The sequence below is a fragment of the Pleurodeles waltl genome, chromosome 11, assembly GCF_031143425.1.
Source record: "Pleurodeles waltl isolate 20211129_DDA chromosome 11, aPleWal1.hap1.20221129, whole genome shotgun sequence".
Taxonomy (NCBI): domain Eukaryota; kingdom Metazoa; phylum Chordata; class Amphibia; order Caudata; family Salamandridae; genus Pleurodeles; species Pleurodeles waltl.
In genome coordinates this window covers 241186975-241208410 of record NC_090450.1, presented here as the reverse complement: position 1 = coordinate 241208410, position 21436 = coordinate 241186975, and the positions used below count along the sequence as shown (strand labels likewise).

General features: G+C 42.8%; 1 protein-coding gene across 1 annotated transcript in view; it reads left to right on the top strand.

Annotated features, from left to right (window-relative positions):
- Window positions 1-21436, top strand: part of SERPINE2 (serpin family E member 2) — a 220255-nt gene that overhangs the window by 172554 nt on the left and 26265 nt on the right. The window contains exons 5-6 of the mRNA XM_069213484.1: window positions 3493-3688; window positions 15725-15825. Coding sequence (XP_069069585.1) covers window positions 3493-3688; window positions 15725-15825 — 297 coding nt within the window. The remainder of the gene's footprint in view (window positions 1-3492; window positions 3689-15724; window positions 15826-21436) is intronic.

The following is a 21436-nucleotide window of genomic DNA, read 5'->3' as shown; positions in this document are numbered from 1 at the left end:
TAGCACAAGTCCATTGGCGCTTTATTTCATGTGTGTGCCCTCCATTAAAACTTTCCAATATATAGTCCGATCCAGTTCAGTTCTTGGTCGCACTCTCTTGACATTTATCCTATGTATACGGTCTTCCGGCCAATACGTGTTTTTTCGGCAGTGAAACCGTGATTTATTCCAGGCTGGAATCAACATTGTCACATCATTAACTCATTGTGTAATAAAAAACCATATCCCTTTTCCAGTGCCATATAGCTGCTGATTAGAAAGGTAAACCTTCAACATCTATGGAAACAGAAGGCTGGGTTAAGGTTGGTTTCTAAATCACACTTATCAAATTTTGCAGAATAGAATTAAATATTATACATAGTGTTCACGCATGTCAATAAGTATCTTTATAAACATTGATCACAGTGTGTGTTGCTTCTTTGAAAATAAAAATAAAAAAGTATTATCCAAAAATCGACATACCATCACTAACTGTTAACCGTCATAAAGTGATGCCCATCACATGTACATGCCGATATATTATGGATTAATCACTAGGGTTCAATGGTGCATGTGCATTCTCGTTTTTTGTTGTTGTGTGTTTTTTTTTTTTTTTTTTTTTTTTACACGCGCCTCCCTGCATGCATGTTTTCTTTACATTCACTTGTTAGCAATTTTTAATTAACGGACATGCTCTCCTGCATGCCCATGCATGCATTTTGAAATATACACCCTCATGTCCTTCCACATCACCACAAACAAACCTTGACTTGGACATATTAAGTCGCACTTTCTGACATTTCCACCAGCTTTCCTTTCAAGGGCCCAGGGACTGGATAGGGCACCACGTGTCAGAGCAGGAGTCTCTCCAGAGACTCCAGGTGCTGGCAGAGAGAAGTCTTTGCTGTCCCTGAGACTTCAAACAACAGGAGGCAAGCTCTAACTCAAGCCCTTGGAGATTAGTTCACAAGATGGAAGGCACACAAAGTCCAGTCTTTGCCCTCTTACTCTGGCAGAAGCAGCACTGCAGGAAAGCTCCACAAAGCACAGTCACAGGCAGGGCAGCACTTCTTCCTCAGCTCTTCTCCAGGCAGAGGTTCCTCTTGGTTTCAGAAGTGTTTCTAAATTCTGTAGATTTGGGTGCCCTTCTTATACCCATTTTAGTCTTTGAAGTCACCTTTCTTCAAAGGGGACTCACACCTACTTGGGAAATCCTGCCTTGCCCAGGCATGGCCTCAGACACACACCAGGGGGTTGGAGTCTGCATTGTCAGAGGCAGGCACCATCCTTTCAGATGAGTGTCCACTCCACTCCACCCCTCCCTCCTAGCAGAGATGGCTAATCAGGAAATGCAGGTTACACCCCAGCTCCCTTTGTGTCACTGTCTAGTGCGAGGTGAAAAACAACCCAACTGTCAAACTGACCCAGACACGGAATCCACAAACCAGGCAGAGTCACATAATGGCTTAAGCAAGAAAATGCTCACTTTCTAAAAGTGGCATTTTCAAACGCTCAATCTTAAAATCAACTTTACTAAAAGATGTATTTTTAAATTGTGAGCTCAGGGACATCAAACTCCACATGTCCGTCTACTCTCTAGGGGAATCTACACTTTAATCATATTTAAAGGTAGCCCCCATATTATCCTATAAGAGAGACAGGCCTTGCAACAGTGAAAAACTAAGTTGGCAGTATTTCACTGTCAGGACATATAAACCACATTACTAAATGTCCTACCTTATCCATACAGTGCACCCTGCCCTTGGGGCTACCTAGGGCCTACCTTAGGGGTGCCTTACATGTAAGAAAAGGGAAGGTTTAGGCCTGGCAAGTAGGTACACTTGCCAAGTCGAATTTACAGTGTAAAAATACACACACACACTGCAGTGGCAGGTCTGAGACATGATTACAGGGTTACTTGTGTGGGTGGCACAACCAGTGCTGCAGGCCCACTAGTAACATTTGATTTACAGGCCCTGGGCACCTCTAGTGCACTTTACTAGGGACTTAACAGTAAAACAAATATGCCAATCATGGAGAACCAATTACGTACACATCTTAAACAGGAGCACTTGCACTTTAGCACTGGTTAGCAGTGGTAAAGTGCCCAGAGTAACAAACAGCAAAATCAGAGTCCAGCACACATCAACAACCTGGGGAACAGAGGCAAAAAGTTAAGGGAGACCACGCCAAGGATGAAAAGTCTAACCGCATGCATACTCGCATGTGACCACTCTCTCACTGTGTTAGTTCTTGAGGTAATCTCCAGGTGATGCTGATATTGTAACAAGTACATTGGAAAAAGGGTTATGCTTTTTAATGATTTGATAATCCAGCTAATGTCAGCTTTCTTGACGGTAGAAGACAATGTGGACTGATGAGCAGTAGTCAGTGCGGTGCCTATGAAGTGTCGATTTTGCTTTCAAGTCAACATTTACCTTCATAGTTTCAGTCTTTGATTGGATGTATAATTGCTGAGGAACAAAAAATAGAAACAAATCTAAGTGTCAGGCTGGCTCAGTATAAATGCCAGATCAGGGTAAATTTGTGTCACTAACTTTTAACCTTTTTTAAGATAGAATATGTATGCTTTATAATTAAAACCTAAAGTTGTGGGTTTTCAACAACCATTACAACATCTTTTTGCATGACTATTATAGATAGCTTCTTTTTCAGTGGTAAAACGTTAATGATTGCAACACTTGGGCAGCTGAAAAAAGGTAGCTACTTAGTGTTAACATGTTTACAGCACGATGCAAAAAAAGTCATTTGGACATCTAGTGCTTTTTTAATTTTAAGATTGATGTACTTACCACCCATGTTCTATATAAGATTTCCAGTTACATTTTTATTGGTTGTATCTGTGCAACATTAGTTATATATTTCTCTGAATATACCAAACTGACGGAGCAGTAAACCAACAAAGTATTGAACAGAATTTGCTGTACCTTGACAAACTGTAGTAGTGGATTCATTTTAATTGTTACACACTGGTTTTGATTTTGTCAGCATCTTTGCTTCCTATTTAGAAGGTTTATAATGCGTTGATGTATTTTCTAGGTCATGTAATTTCCCGGAATGTCAGATCTATGACTGATTTGTAGGTTAACCACTGACAATGTCAATTATTTGAACTTAGATTCAGTGTGTGTACATATATATTTTGGTAATATCCTCAACATCTGAAATTGACACAGCCATCTAAGACTTACACTTGATGCCCCTGTTACTATCTAGGTGATCCAAAAGCATAATACATTTTCGGGCAGCAACCTAAGTTGAAATTTAACAGAGCTTAAACTAATCTTTCTGTGAATTTTAACATTAAATTCTCTCCGATTTCAACTCTACCTCTTTCGGAAGAATGAAATAAGGTCCTGAAATGTTTACTTTATTTGTAGGCTAGGAGTAGCTATTTGTAGCAGTGAAATGGATCAGTCTTTTTAGAACACTGTTTTTTTTTCAATACTCTATTTGCTTGGTAACTTGTTTCGGAATCTTATCGCCCAACAGGTTCAACAAGCACTCCCAACGGTCTTCGCTACAATGTAATCGAGCTACCTTACCATGGAGAAACTATCAGCATGTTGATTGCTGTCCCTTCTGATGAAAGCACACCACTCTCTTCCATAATTCCTCACATCAGTACCAAAACTATACAGAGCTGGATGTCCATGGGCCAGAGGAAAGTGCAAGTCATTGTACCAAAGTTAGTAGCTTTTATATATGTATATCAGATTGTTCCAAAATTACATTTAAAGAACTATAAAAAAGCAAGTATTAGATGAGTGCAGAAACGCCTGTATGGTATGTCATGATATGGTTTGGTCTGTTTTAAATCGGGTTGAAAGCAGAAATCATGAATTAATCGATTATAGGACTAAAGCACTTCAACACATATTTGAGATGTTATTGTGCATGTACATTGGATATTTACAATGAAACTGTAGAAGGGAAGTAATGTGTGCTCTATATTCTTGATTTCTTTTTTTATCTGTGATTCCGGCAGGTTCTACTTGTAGACTGAGTTAGTAACGCCTTTAAAATCACTTGTTGCGTCACATCTCTAGTCTCTGAATGTAGTTTATTGGTCAAAGAATTTCATTAGTAGGGAGAAACAAATGCCACTTCATAACTTGGGTGTGGGACCAAAATGTATTACTTCAGTTGTATTAGAACTAGTTAAAGCCATCTCTAATGCATCCTGGGTTTTAGCTTTCAAAGACATAGTAATAGATTTTCATTTTGGTTTGACTCTTGGTTAGGTAGCGCGATCTCCTTGAATATAACTTGAGTTTTGTCAGCATAATACTGAAAGCACATGCCTTGACTATGAATCGGATCAGAAAGAGCATACAAAATTCAGGGACAATGAGAAGCGTTTTGGGAGGCCACCTTCCTCTATCACATAGGTTGCTAAATTCATAGTTTGACATGGTGTCCCTTCAGTTAAAAATCACAATCCACCTTATGATTGTCATATCAAAGAAAATCTTTACTTTTCCGATCACCATTGCCAATTCTCTCAAAAGCTGTGTCCCGCTGGAGGTCATGGATGAATAATAGGCAGATCCAACCATTATGGGCTAAAATCGGACTGCGGGTGTTCCAAAATATCATAGATGCTGAGATGGGACTGAGACCCTTCCTATATTTCTCAATTTACATTTGATAAGGGCTGTGTAATTTGGCAAATGTTACTTAGAAACACTAGGTAAGAAGCACTGTATATTACAGGGGTGATACTGGAGATGATCATGTACATTAAGTGGGGATTGCACACATTTCACGTTTTTAGGCACTGAGTTGAAGTGTATTGCCCAGAATTCCATGATGTTGAGCCAATTACTAAGGCTGAAACCTAAACCTAGGTTCCAAAGTTGGCAGGCCTTGTCTCTAGGCCAGATCTCACAAATTAATTTGTTTTAACATGAAAGCTTAAAAAATGTTTTACTTAACAAAAGGAGCGCACTGCGCCATTCCCACAGAATCCCGCAAAGCACCCTTGCTGATCCACAAGTATCCTATTTTTATCCACCATCTAAGTCTTTCTACCTACTCCACCATGGCTCATCAAATTATAGTGAAAGTGTGTTCTCTTCACCTCAGTCCCAATTGAATTGCCCTCGCTTCCACAGTACTCCGGTACTCCTTCAAATGAAGGTACATCCCCCATGGCCATCGTGACAGCTACCATCCTCTCTGATGGAGAAGCCCATCCTCTCAGGTTAGTACAGCAACACCAGGTGCTAAACAATGGTAATGCTCCAACAAAACAAAAACAAAAAAAAACAAAAAAGTTATGAGAAATCAAGACTGAGGCAAGTTCTTATGGTGTGACAGTCCAGAGTGTGAAAAACCATCCTCTCCAAATCAGGTTTGCTTGCCTTCTCCTTCAATTCAGGAAAGAGTTCAGGACCTATGTGCTCGAGGACCACTATCACTGTTCCACTCCATCATTGTGCCACTGCACAAAACCAATTATCGGGTCTTCAGCAATACCATTGTGTGCCTTACCTGTTATAGGTGGAGATGGTTTTAGTAAGAAGTTTGGATTAGTACTGTTCAAACCGTTGTCATGGCTTGAAGACCTCCTTCTGAAGCTGGAAAGGTTAATTACATTGGGAAAAACCTCGCACAATGAAATGCTAATGAACATTAATGATGAATGTATTCAAAGTTAATACACCAGAAACCGTGACCATAAAAAAACTATTTCTACTGATTAGAAAATAGATTGTACAGTTCACAATGCCATCAGCTTACATGTCCTGCAGTTGGGCTGAACATGTGTTTTTCTTTGCAGGTTACTAGTTGGAGTGTTACGATCAATGTGTTAAGGCTGTTTGTTTCTTAATATTCGGTTTTTAATAGCCCTGTACATTTAGGTAACCTTACGCCTATTTCACTTCTGTTGAGTTTAACTTTGTTTTGACTTTTGCTTTTTGTAGTCTTTATGTATCTTCACTTTAGTTTAACCGTGCTTTCTGTTAACTTCCCAAGAATCTTATGCTAATTGTTTTCTTTGGGCATGGTTGCTTGAATGAGACATCAGGTTTCTCTCAGGACCTTAAGTGTCCCATCTGTCTTTAAACTAGTTTTGTTCATAATACGTTTTATCTTAAATTATCATGTCACAGCTTAATCATTTTTGTAGAAAGACATATTTCCTTCTGTTACCGTTTTTCATGTAGGAATGAAATCATCCATAGCTTCGAAGCTGGGATTCTTTTGATTGGAGTGTTATCCAACTATGCATTGTCATTGATTTGCTTTTTTCTTTATCGTCTTGCACAAAGACTTTGTATAGACCAGTTTGACCCATTCCAGTCCTACAAAAAGTTCACAATACGTTGAGTAATCAGAGTCCATCCTTGTCATTCTCAACTGTTCATTAGGATTCCTATTTAAATTTGGATATATTTGTAAACGTCTTTTTAGGTCGAGCCTAGGCAGCGCATGCGCTGTCTCGGTGAGACATGGTGTAATCAGTACAGGGGCTTAACCTTGCCCATACACTTGTGATTGCTGGGTTCCATTGTCCCTCTCGCTATCTTGCTTTTTATTTGTTTATGGCATGCATTCGGCATGCCTCCTTTAGTGTTTATTCCTCCCCGAGCGCAGCGACCTAGTACACTATCCCTCCACTGGTTAGAAGAATAGCATGAGTTTGTGGAACTTCTTTTTTGTTGTTGTGAAAGGGATTAATATGCTTGTGTGTCTTCGCTTGTGTTTCCTTTTCCTTTTTGTTTTTTTATTTGTGTTGCGGGTGTGCGTAAATGTATTTGTACAAGCACACGATCACTCGTGACTCTGCTCATGTTTGTTTTTAGGTTGCATTTGATTTGTTTATGTAGCGGTTGCGCCAAAAGTTTGCTTCTAACTTCAAGCGCCGTTTTTTTTTTTTTTTCTTTTTTTATTAGCTCGTTCAATATTTAATTTGCTCCGTGCATTATTGGATGCCATTGGGAAGGGTGGGGACGATGGGTCACTGCAGCAGTGTGGTTTTGCCATGGTACTGTCTCATGCTATTTTTGTTTCATTGCACAAAAAAGAAAACCAAAAGAAACTGAGTGCTGTGTCAGTCCTGCCTGATCTTGCCGGTCTTCGTGTCCGTGGCTACTAATCAATTGTCTAAGCAAAGAACTGGTGGCTCCGTGCTTTAAGCGGCATGGTGCCAACCAGTCAAATGTCAGACAATGTTTTTTGAGGGCAGCCGCAGCCCTCCGGGTCACTCCGAGGTACAACTTGTTGCTGTCTCTATACAGCGGGCAGAGGACGCAAGGGCAGCTGTGACTACCGCCACAGCCGGGATCCACTGCAAAGGTAGGGCACCCCACTGTCAGCCTGATGGTGTGCTTCTGCTTTTCTGCCTACAAATGTAAGCCTCGAACATGAACCTGTCTTTTTCATGTAAACAGTTTGTTTTCCTACAGGAAGAGCTGAGGGCGAATGCATATCGACATAAAAACAAGTCTTTTAGGATCTTTCTTTTATGTTAGATTTTTAAAAAGCAGCAGAGCGTGGTGCATTTAACGCTGGAGTTTACCACAGAACTAGGTCCTTGCTGTTTATTTTACAATATCTGATTTGCTTGGATCCGGAAACGAAAACGTGATTGTGTGGGATGCATTGAAATACAGGGCCACAGGCAGGCAAAATAGATTGTAACTTTTTAAGACAATGTTGCTGTTTGTGTTTTCTATTTTGTTTTTTGTCTAGCAGCATGCTTTTGTTTCAAGAGGAGTCTGCATGTTAGAGACTGCGTGTGACTCTCCTGATTAAAGGCTGACAAACTGCCAGTCACTCTTATTAAATTACTGCACCTTAAGAGTACCTAGACGAGCATGGGGCCTACGAACAACACGCATTTAATACTCTTACTGCCTTGCAAGACGGAAGACATAGCATGTCCAATGTGTGTTTTCTCGCTAACATCAAAGTGTTGTTCTGAGCCCTGAATGATCTGTGATTTGTCACAGACAAGATTGCTTTCTCACCCATTCCATTAATATGGTCGTTTTGAAACCCACTGCATGTGTTGAAAAAAGGCTCTGACAAAAAAACACAAATTATTAGATTCGAGAGTTTGGCCAAGTGGTTGGGATGCCTGGGATTAAGCAGCATTGTCGCAAATACACAAGATTACTTCCCAGACATGTCAATGGCCTCAAAATGTAAAGTTACACATGTTTGCATAATCCGTAGGTAGCTTCTGTGCATTCTTATGAGGCAGGCTGCCCCTAGGGCTATAATCAGGGCCACTGGAATTTTGCAATTGGGCAGCTGTGGTGATTTTCGCATAATTAATGATTTTCTGCTTTTGCCACATAATCCATCATGTGATGCATAATCTGCAGATTTTAACCAAAAAATTGTTTCTAGCTCAAACGGTTCAAAAGTTAATAAAAACTTACTGTTGCATGGTGGAAGGCCCGTCACAAAGCTGGACAGGTTACCTTTCTGTTGCATATTGTTATATTTGAGCATTAAATTGGAACTAATGAGGTGCAACCAAGGCCCAGACAGTGTTGCCAAGTTTTAAAATGACTAATGTAGTAATACTATATCAAACTGTGCCACAATATGCTGCATAATCTGCCCTTTCTTAAAACATAATGTTCGATGGCATCTGTCGCTGTAGATACGCATGTTTTGCATAGCTCGCCATCTGGTGTTGGGCCGGAGTGTTACAAGTTGTTTTTCTTCGAAGAAGTCTTTCGAGTCACGGGACCGAGTGACTCCTCCTTTTGTCTCCATTGCGCATGGGCGTCGACTACATCTTCGATTGTTTTTTTTCCGCCATCGGGTTCGGACGTGTTCCTGTCGCTCCGAGTTTCGGAACGGAAAGATAGCTAATTTCGGAAGATTTTCGTCGGTATTGTTGCGTTCGGGATCGGCGTAGTTAGATTCAACACCGCGTCTAAGATCGAAGAGCTCCGGTGCCCTTCGGGGTAATTTTTTCGATCCCCCGTCGGGGCCTGGTCGGCCCGACCGCGTGCAGAAGAACGCCGATGGAACGGACCCCGTTCCGTTTCTGTCCCAAATGCCACAATAAATACCCCTATACAGACCAACACTTGGTCTGCAACCTGTGCCTGTCACCTGAGCACAGTGAAGACACCTGCGAGGCCTGTCGTGCGTTCCGGTCCCGAAAAACACTCCGAGACCGTCGAGCCAGAAGACTTCAGATGGCGTCCGCGCCGACAGCCCACCGGGAGTTCGAGGAACAAGAAGAGGAGGGAACCTTTTCGATCCAAGAATCGGACTCCGAAGGATTCGACGACACACAAACCGTGAGTAAGACGTCGAAAACCACTCAGAAGAAGATTTACAAGGCCCAGGGGACGCCACTGCCACCAGGCCATGGCTCGACCCATAAATTCGGTGACCGACCGTCTGCACCGAAAAAGTCCCAAACAGTGCCGAGATCGTCCGACTCCGGTCGAGACACCGGCAGGCAGCCTTCTCGGGACCGAGAAAGTGCTGGAGACAAGCTTCGACACCGAGATACCGGTGTAGACACGGCTCGACGCCGAGACAGCGGCACCGAAGGAGATCGACGCCGAGAGGTTTCGGCCCCGAAAAAGAAAAAAGTCACCTCGGAGCCGAAAAAAGATGCAGACAGGGTTTCGGTGCCAAAACAAACTGCAACCGACCCAGTTTCAGGCTCTTATACAGAAGAGCACTCGCTAACCTCCCAAATGCAAAAGCATAGGTTTGAGGAAGAGCTACACTCAACTGATGTAGACCATACGCAAAAGCGTATTTTCATACAGCAGGGGACAGGAAAAATAAGCACCCTTCCCCCTATTAGAAGAAAGAGAAGATTGGAGTTCCAAACTGAACAAACACCACAAACAAAAGTGGTGAAAAAAGTTACCCCACCACCCTCTCCTCCACCTGTGATTAACGTCTCACCAGCACAAACTCAATCACTTTCCCCAGCTCACACCACCATGAGCCAGGGTGACCAAGATCAAGACGCATGGGACTTATACGACGCCCCAGTGTCAGATAACAGTCCGGAGGCATACCCTACGAAGCCATCTCCACCAGAGGACAGCACTGCGTATTCTCAAGTGGTGGCTAGAGCAGCACAATTTCACAATGTATGCCTCAACTCAGAACAGGTCGAGGATGACTTTTTATTCAACACACTCTCCTCCACCCACAGCTCCTACCAAAGCCTGCCTATGCTCCCTGGTATGCTCCGGCACGCAAAAGAAATCTTTAAGGAGCCGGTCAAAAGTAGGGCAATCACACCAAGAGTGGAAAAAAAGTATAAGGCGCCTCCTACAGACCCGGCTTTCATCACTACACAGCTGCCACCAGACTCTGTCGTTGTAGGAGCAGCTAGGAAAAGGGCCAACTCCCACACATCTGGAGATGCACCACCCCCAGATAAAGAAAGCCGCAAGTTCGATGCAGCTGGTAAGAGTCGCAGCACAAGCTGCAAACCAGTGGCGCATCGCTAACTCCCAGGCACTACTTGCGCGCTATGACAGAGCCCATTGGGATGAGATTCAACATCTCATTGACCATCTGCCCAAGGACCTACAAAATAGGGCAAAACAAGTGGTTGAGGAGGGACAGACCATTTCCAACAACCAAATCCGCTCCTCCATGGACGCTGCAGATACAGCTGCACGGACAATTAATACATCTGTAACTATCAGAAGGCATGCATGGCTCCGAACGTCTGGATTTAAACCAGAGATTCAGCAAGCAGTTCTCAATATGCCTTTTAACGAAAAAGAACTGTTCGGTCCAGAAGTGGACACAGCGATTGAGAAACTCAAAAAAGACACGGACACTGCTAAAGCCATGGGCGCACTCTACTCCCCGCAGAGCAGAGGGAATTACAGCACATTCCGTAAAACACCCTTTAGAGGGGGGTTTCGGGGTCAGAGCACACAAGCCAGCACCTCACAGGCAACACCGTCCAGTTACCAGGGACAGTACAGAGGAGGTTTTCGGGGACAATATAGAGGAGGGCAATTCCCTAGGAATAGAGGAAAATTTCAAAGCCCCAAAACCCCTACTACTAAGCAGTGTCTCATGTCACTCACCCCCTCCACACAACACCAGTGGGGGGAAGAATAAGTCATTATTACAAAGCATGGGAGGAAATCACTACAGACACTTGGGTTCTAGCAATTATCCAACATGGTTATTGCATAGAATTTCTACAATTCCCTCCAAACATACCACCAAAAGCACAAAATTTGACAAAACATCATTCCAATCTCCTGGAGATAGAAGTGCAGGCACTATTGCAAAAGAATGCAATCGAATTGGTGCCAAACACACAAATAAACACAGGAGTTTACTCACTGTACTTTCTGATACCAAAGAAGGACAAAACGCTGAGACCAATCCTAGACCTCAGAATAGTGAACACATTCATCAAATCAGACCACTTTCACATGGTCACACTACAAGAAGTATTACCATTGCTAAAACTACACGACTACATGACCACTTTAGACCTCAAGGACGCGTATTTCCATATACCAATACACCCATCGCACAGGAAATACCTAAGGTTTGTATTCAAAGGAATACATTACCAATTCAAGGTACTGCCTTTCGGATTAACAACCGCACCAAGAGTCTTTACCAAATGTCTAGCGGTAGTCACTGCACACATCAGAAGGCAGCAAATACATGTGTTCCCATATCTAGACGACTGGCTAATCAAGGCCCATTCGTTAATAGAGTGCTCAAATCACACAAATCAGATCATACAAACCCTCTTCAAACTAGGGTTCACCGTCAACTTCACGAAATCCAACATTCTGCCGTGCAAGGTACAACAATACCTAGGAGCCATAATAGACACAACAAAAGGAGTAGCCACTCAGTCCCCAAAGAATTCAAAATTTCAACACCATCATACAACGCATGTATCCAACACAAAAGATACAAGCAAAGATATTACAACTCCTAGGCATGATGTCTTCATGCATAGCCATTGTCCCAAACGCAAGACTGCACATGAGGCCCTTACAACAGTGCCTAGCATCACAGTGGTCTCAAGCACAGGGTCATCTTCTAGATCTGGTGTTAATAGACCGCCAAACTTACCTCTCGCTTCTGTGGTGGAACAACATAAATTTAAACAAAGGGCGGCCTTTCCAAGACCCAGTGCCACAATACGTAATAACAGATGCTTCCATGACAGGGTGGGGAGCACACCTCGATCAACACGGCATACAAGGACAATGGAACGTACATCAAACAAAACTGCATATAAATCACCTAGAACTTCTAGCAGTTTTTCAAGCACTAAAAGCTCTCCAACCAATAATAGTTCACAAAAACATTCTCGTCAAGACAGACAACATGACAACAATGTATTATCTAAACAAGCAAGGGGGGACGCACTCCACGCAGTTAAGCCTGCTAGCACAAAAAATTGGCGTTGGGCAATTCACAACCAAATTCGCCTAATAGCACAATTTTTATACCAGGGATCCAAAATCAACTCGCAGACAATCTCTCTCGATCACCAACAGGTCCACGAATGGGAAATTCACCCCCAAATTCTGAACACCTATTTCAAACTCTGGGGAACACCTCAAATAGACTTGTTTGCGACGAAGGAGAACGCAAAATGCCAAAACTTCGCATCCAGATACCCACACAAACAGTCCCAAGGCAATGCCCTATGGATGAACTGGTCAGGGATATTTGCTTACGCTTTTCCTCCTCTCCCTCTCCTTCCTTACCTGGTAAACAAACTCAGTCAAAACAAACTCAAACTCATATTAATAGCACCAACTTGGGCAAGGCAACCCTGGTACACAACGCTGCTAGACCTATCAGTAGTACCCTACATCAAATTGCCCAACAGGCCAGATCTGTTGACACAACACAACCAAAAGATCAGACACCCAGATCCAGCATCGCTGAATCTAGCAATCTGGCTCCTGAAATCCTAGAATTCGGGCACTTACAACTTACCCAAGAATGTATGGAAGTCATAAAGCAAGCCAGAAGGCCATCCACCAGGCACTGCTATGCAAGTAAATGGAAGAGGTTTGTTTGCTACTGCCATATTAATCAAATACAACCATTACACACAACTCCAGAACATGTAGTGGGTTACTTGCTTCACTTACAAAAATCTAACCTGGCTTTCTCTTCCATTAAAATACACCTTGCAGCAATATCTGCATACCTGCAGACTACCTATTCAACTTCCCTATATAAGATACCAGTCATTAAAGCATTCATGGAGGGCCTTAGGAGAATTATACCACCAAGAACACCACCTGTTCCTTCATGGAACCTAAATGTTGTCCTAACTAGACTTATGGGTCCACCTTTTGAACCCATGCACTCCTGCGAAATACAGTTCCTAACCTGGAAGGTTGCATTTCTCATCGCCATTACTTCCCTAAGAAGAGTAAGCGAGATTCAGGCGTTTACAATACAAGAACCTTTTATACAACTACACAAGAATAAGGTCGTCCTAGGGACTAATCCTAAATTTTTGCCAAAGGTTATTTCACCGTTCCATCTAAATCAAACAGTGGAACTTCCAGTGTTCTTTCCACAGCCAGATACCGTAGCTGAAAGGGCACTACATACATTAGATGTCAAAAGAGCATTAATGTATTACATTGACAGAACAAAGAACATCAGAAAGACTAAACAACTATTTATTGCATTTCAAAAACCTCATGCAGGAAACCCAATATCAAAACAAGGTATAGCCAGATGGATAGTTAAATGCATCCAAATCTGCTACCTTAAAGCTAAACAACAGCTGCCCATTACACCAAGGGCACACTCAACCAGAAAGAAAGGTGCTACCATGGCCTTTCTAGGAAACATCCCAATGCAAGAAATATGTAAGGCAGCCACATGGTCTACGCCTCACACATTCACCAAGCACTACTGTGTAGACGTGTTATCCGCACAAGCCACAGTAGGTCAAGCCGTATTAAGAACATTATTTCAAACTACTTCCACTCCTACAGCCTGAGCCACCGCTTTTGGGGAGATAACTGCTTACTAGTCTATGCAAAACATGCGTATCTACAGCGACAGATGCCATCGAACTGAAAATGTCACTTACCCAGTGTACATCTGTTCGTGGCATCAGTCGCTGTAGATTCGCATGTGCCCACCCGCCTCCCCGGGAGCCTGTAGCAGTTTGGAAGTTACCTTCAACTATTTGTATATGTATTATCTCAACCTTAAATAGGTACATACTTAGTCACTCCATTGCATGGGCACTATTACTACAATTCAACTCCTACCTCACCCTCTGCGGGGAAAAACAATCGAAGATGGAGTCGACGCCCATGCGCAATGGAGACAAAAGGAGGAGTCACTCGGTCCCGTGACTCGAAAGACTTCTTCGAAGAAAAACAACTTGTAACACTCCGGCCCAACACCAGATGGCGAGCTATGCAAAACATGCGAATCTACAGCGACTGATGCCACGAACAGATGTACACTGGGTAAGTGACATTTTCATTATTCAGCCCTGTCGCATAATTTGGCCCTCTTGGTCTGCATAATTCTGGTGGCCCTGGTTATAATTCCACCCTTTGCATGAAACTGGCTATTCAGATTCAATCCTCGCAAGGATTGTTAAACGCACACCACATACTTACTATGAAAGCACACAACATATTTCTACATCCTACTACAAAAAAATACCAGCACACCACAAACTCCATAGGATGCCACTACACACACTACCATTCCATATATTTACACATCCTTAACTATGTAACCCACGTTCTCACAGTACATAATTCCAATGCACTAAATGCAATTTATTTACTACCCGCACAGTTCCGCACCACACATTTCCACAAAAAGCAATACACATACAACACATTTCTCACTTTCCCCTCTACTGACACTGCCATCTTCCCACACACCAACTTCCCTTCTTATTCTCTCACAATGCCACTACTCCCTCTCATCTCACAATACTACTCCTCTCATCCATTCATCACATTATCTATCTCCTATATACTACCTCCTAACACATACAACCTTCCTATACCTCCTAACACTGTGCACTGATCCTCTTCTCCCACTCCCTCCATAAGCCCCTTCCACTTCTCCCTCTATCTCTTTTATACTCCCTCTCACCCATCCATCTCGCTCTCTCATGCACTGTCCCCATCTCACTAATATGGTGAACTTCAGACCTTCACGCAAAGTTTCTTTTCCGTCCATTTTCAATGTTTCCATACCTCAAACACACACTTTCCTACTCTTCTAAGGGTGTCTTCTACAAACACAAAAGCTCCCTCTTTAAGGATCTGTGGCCTGCTCTCCACTTCTTTCTCTTTCTCGCACACTATTTCTGCTCTTCTCTCTCAATGTCAATAACCACTACCTGCACCAACTACCTATACCACTAATTCTTCCATTCTATCTATTCTCTACAGCGTTCACCATTATTTATTCACTATGCCACATAATTCTACGACACAAATACACTACACAACACACAATTACAAACCACACAAATAAATAACTAACAATTCCAGTGCAACACATATAATTCCACTGCACACCACATACATCCACTACATTACAAAACACATAGGTAAAAGGAGTTATCATTTACAATTCCAATAGCTCTAACTCTCACAAAAGCAAGACCTATTGCATTGCAAATGCTTGTTTATTTTTCCTTTTCGTTTAGTTTAGAAATGAAAGTGCTGCGATACATATCTGATGCCTTGTATTTTGGTCCTCTACACAGGTTCACAGCAGAAGCTGACACTGATTTGATGGATCCTCTTAAAAATCTCGGCATTACGGATATGTTTGATACTTCAAAGGCAAACTTTGCAAAGATATCAAGTGAGTGTTTTTGAGTTTTGGCCTAGAGACCGCTTTAATTGTTTTGGCAGCCTATTGTAATAAAAGCAAATATTATCAAAAAATTTGCCTCATTACGCAGCATAATTTGCCTTTCGTTCAGGAAAAATGTAATCAACCCTGCCTCTTAGTTTGGTGTTCTCTTGCCGCATAATTCCAGTGGCCCTGGATATACCTCATAAAGCAATGCCACTTCTCCATTTAATACACTATTAGCAACCCTCCATGGATTCAAAGAAATTGCTCATGTTGAGGCATCCGTTTTAGCCCACCGTGGAATAGCCTACGATGATGCATACGACAAAGTGTAGGTGGTGTATTTTTTTTCCTTAAATACTCCACTAATTAGAGTAGCAGTTTGATTTCACTCATAAGCCCAATGAGTAGGGTGCATTGTTTACCCTCCGCAAGAAACCCTGAAACTTTTTGATTTTGTATCTTTCTTCACAACAGCAAGAATTCTGGGTTTGTAGCATGTGTGGCTATACATATATAATACTCTGCATACTTGTGCCAACCAGTACTTGGCCTGTACATTTGCAACTTGTTTCTCTAAAGATCTTTCGAGTCGCTAGACCTGTTGTGACTTCTCCCTCAATCCACAATGGGCAGGATTCCACCTCAGTTTGTTGTGATCCGCCATATGACCCGACTTTCAAGTGCCAGCTCTGGAACTGTCTCTGCTTCACTAGATTCTTCTGGACCAGGCTTTGATTCTTCAAACTCTCATGACTTCAATGACAATTAGTGCCTATGCAGTGCCTGGCCGGAGGTCTCTCCACTGAACCCAGTTTGCTTTTTTTGCGCACTGTTCCCAAAATCTTGTTTATGCATTGTGACTCGACTTCCCCCACAAACAGATATATTTCACAGCACTTCGAAGCACTTAAAGTCCTATTCCAGAGAATGACTGTTTTGTGGGTGTGATGGAATGGACATAATATAGCCTTAGAACCCGCCGTAGCGGGCTCTACTGGCTATTAAAGGCCCGCTCCCACGTTAAAGGCCCGAGCCGAAGGCACAGCTGTTGCTGTGAACAAAGATTGGAATGTTGGCGCTCCGGGCTTTTACTAGCCAATAAAAGCCCGGAGCACTCCATTGTTTTCAATGGAGCTGCCACGATTCCAATGTTCTAATTTTGGTTCTGTCCTAGGTGTAATACCAAGTACCCTTGGTGAGACAGCCATGATGTGCATAACCTGTGCCAGTCCCCAAAATATTAAAGTATACTCAAAAGTGATGAATATAGAATACTTAAATTAATCTGACCTAATGGTAATTACTTTGGCTGCATTCCAGTCTATTGTTATCCACCCAATGCCACCCCCATTTGGACCCAGCTACATGCAAATCATTCATAACCTTGCTCCATTGGCCACGTACCAGCTTGAACCGCCAGGCCCGGTCCTCCCGAACATGAACACAAGCAATCTAGGACCAATTTTGCCCTTATTAGGGCTCATCAGCTACATGTTGAGATTGATATAGGCGTTCTGTCCGCTATCAAGTTGATGAGATGCTGGAGAAGATCAAAAAGGGACCTAGTAAAATCATTGGGTGCCATCAAGTTCCCCACCTTAAGACACACTTTTTAAAACCACCAGACCAATTGGTGGTCTAGTGCTCCAGGATCCACTGAACAGCAGGTCTGCCACCATCCTTCCAGGTTATGCTGCCCTCCAAGAACTGTATAAGACATGGTTACAGGGGCAACGGCAGAGGCGGCTCCATCTGGGGCACATCAGTCTGAAAGCAGTCACTGTCCTTCTTCTACAGTTGTGGGGGACGACTACGGAGATTCCTTTCTCAGTGTGACAGAATTACCTCCGACAAATGAGAGCTTTCTGTGGCATATTACAGGTAATACCTAGAGTTTCACACTACACCCCCAAACATGCCACCTCAATGCCACATCCTAAGGCCAGACCATCCTTGGCTGCTCAAGGAGAAGGAGGTGTAATTGATAATAGCAAAAGATGCCACCAGTCCAGCAAAGAAGTCTATTTCTTAATACTGAAGAATGGGTCCCTCCAGAAGGTCGGAGTACTCTGCCCTGTAAAAACAATACATCCTGACATAGCACTTCCCCATTCCCACCCTGCAAAACTTCATCCTCCTGCTCGTTAAGGGGGCTTCATGATGGCGCTGGACATACGACGCAGACTCCCACATGCCCCTTTTATCCAGTCAACCACTGGAGCCTTCACTTTGTAGTAAGTGGAGCACTCTACCTGTTCAAAGTTCTGTGCTTTGGGGTTCACTATGCCTCCAAGGGTGTTAACAAATTTCCTAACCGTGGTGGTCACAGAACATTGTACGAACATCATTTGCATCTTTCCATATCTAGACGATTGGCTGATAAAACGCAGTAGCAAACAACAATGCCTAGCACACAGTGAAACAGCAGTGTCCTTACTCCACAAATTTAAGATTCACCATCATTGCCAACCAATCCCACCTCATCTCCGGCATATGCAGCCTTGCTTATGGTTCCTTCTAACCACGATCACCTGCAAAGTATACCCCAGCAAAGAGTGAGGGTGGCATCCAAAAGCTGCTGGTACATAGAATGTTTTTTTTTTTTTTTTGTAATGTGTTTTTTTTTTTTTTTTTTTGCTGCTTTATTTTTAGGTTTACTGAATGTATACCTTGTGAACAGAGGTTCACAAGTTATGTATAAATACTGAGCATTTTGGCACCTAGATCTGTTGTATTGATATTCACAAGACGACAGTTCTAGGTATACATTCTCAACATATTGTTTTACGGTAGCTAAAACATGCAGAAATTAGCAAAGGTAGGGCTATTTGTCAACTGACTACATGTTTTTCTTGAAGGTCTGTATCTGGGCGAGACCACTTCAAAATGCCTGAGCTGCTCGACATATGGGACATGCCCATTGTGGTCCACCAACCCACCCCCAATGCAATTCTCCTTTCTCCTGTATGTCACAAAGTGGTGCCTTAGCTAGTCACATTTGTGCATCCAGTTGTGGATCGTTGCAAGCTTTTTTTTTTTTTCATTGCATAAGTGGACCATACCTCCCACCACCATATGTTGAGAGTAGGGGCGCTTTGTGATTACCCCATCTGGGCTGTGCTGAGGCAATCTGCTATTGAAACGTGGGTGATCAGCTTCCCTAGTGGAGTGGTAATGGGGGAAGAGTCACTGAATGCATTAATGGCCTAGTTATGTCATCAATGTCTCCGACGAGAGGGTAGTATTCATAATGGCTTGTATGAGTGTGAATATTTCCCTTCAGATTTGTTTGATAATGTGGCACGACAGCCATGTATGTAGCATTGTACCATGCTCCCACAGCCATTTCAACACACGTCCGGGCTTTACATTTGTAAATGGTGGCACACCCTGCACCCAGCTGTCTGTGCTCACCCAGGAGATTTGACATTAGGGTATTAGCAATAAAATCCAGATCTTAGTGGAGCTTTTGCCAGGGTTGACACTGACTTTGTGGACCTTCAAAGCAGGTCGTACCAACAAGTTCATGAATGGGTACTGAAACCATAAGTAATCTAAATGGTACTCTAGTAGTGTAGCACTCCGACTGTCTACCTGTTTGCCACCCAGAAAAATGCAAAAAGCCAAAAATTCACTTTCAGGTACCCACATCCACTGTCCATGGCAATGCACTATCGGTGAACTGGTCTGGTATATTGTCCTGATTACTTACTGGTAATCCACTTTACTGTTTGTCCTACTTGTTCTCGACCCAGTCATAAACAACATGAGGTGGTATCCAAACACAGACATGAAACAAAACAGGAAACATTTGCTAACCACACCCACCCTCTGACTAAGGGCTGTAATAAACTAGCCTTACCTCAGCATTTCCTGAAATACCACGCAACCCAAAGGGTCAAAGACCAGTAGGATTAAGAGTAATCCTCATTACCGGTGAGGACATTACCTCTACATCCCTTGGCTTCGACCCAGTCATAAACAACATGAGATATACCAAAGCATACTCCCAAGATGAAGGCCTTCACAAATACTGATACCTGAAAAAAAACACAGGGCATAAAGCATACCCATGTCAATTTAATGCTGTATCAAAAAAACATCAAACAGAAGCAAGCGCAACAGTAGCCCGTAACACACCACTCCCAAAATTCAAACATTTGTTTTGTGCACAATTCAAACTATAGTGTGTAATAAAAGTGTGCTCAGAAGCCCAAATCCCAGCCTGACAAATCTCATCCAAGGACACTCCTTTAAAAGCGACCCACAAAGCTGATACTCCTCTAGTGGATTTTGCTTGAATGTTGGAGGGACAAGTCGGAGCCATGATATGCCAAGGAGATGGTGTCCTTAACCCAGCGACTTAGTCCTCATAGACACTGCCTTTCTTTGCCCTGCAAGACCAAAATTTATAAAAAGACTGTCAGAACTCTGAAATGCAGCAGATGTCAACATATGCAGACAAAGCACATTTGACATCCAAAGTGTGCAACACTTGATCCTCAGGAGAATAGGGAGAAGGATATAGACATGGTAATACCAGTTTCTGAAAAGAATAAAATTTGAAATGAACCTTCAGAAAAAAAAATACAGAATCCAGTCTCAAAACCACTGTATTTTCCATGAATCTCAAAGGGGAACCTCTCAGAGCCGAAAGCTCCCCTAACTTCCTGGCTGGCGGGATAGCCACTAGAAAGACCACTTTAAAGGAAAGGAGTTCAACATCCACAGAGGATAAAGGTTCAAATGGAGGAAATTGAGGGGTGTGAAGAACCAAGAAAAGATCCCATGCAGGAACAAAAGGTTAGACATTGGGTGATTTTAGGGGAAAAACTAAAAAACATCCTGGAAACTAAGTGCGGTATTTGAGGAAAACGAAATTGAATCTCTGAATTCCCGAATAGCTGCCCACTGGACTTTCAAAGTAGACCATGCATAACCCTTATTAAATCCATCCAGAAAGGATTATAGAGTAGCAGAGATAGAGCAAGACGTAGAAGAAAGACCCTGAAGAGAACACCAAATATCAAAATTAGCCAGTGTTTAGAATAGGAATACAGTGAAGTCCTTCGAGAGAACCCTGTACCACTGAACCAATGTGGGCAGGCAAACTGTGCCTCTTCGGAGCCTGCCATGCAACTTCCAGACCGGTAATGTTAGAGGAACCATCTGTTGCAGACTGAAACTGTAGAGGAGATGGAATCCAAGGCCGGATACAAGAAGGAATCATGGTCGTACTCATCAAGAACAGGAACCAAGATCTAAGTGGCCAGTACATCAACAACACCACCATAGAGCCCTCTCCCGCTGAACCTTTAACAGAAATGACTGAATAAGTGGAAAGGCATACAGCAACATTGGAGGCCATGTTTTGACAAGGCATTCACACCCTCATCCCCCTCTGCTCCTTCGGGACTGGAACAGTTGCTTTCTTGAGGAGGGAACATATCCCTTCCAGCAATGCCCTTCTTCTAGGTGGATTCTTTGGAAGAGGCATTTGAACAGTTCTTGACGATGAGGGGTAAAAACACAAATTCAGTCTGATAACTATTTACCAGAATACTCCGCATCCACTTCTCAGAAGTTGTCTCGCCAAATCTCCTGAAAAAATAGA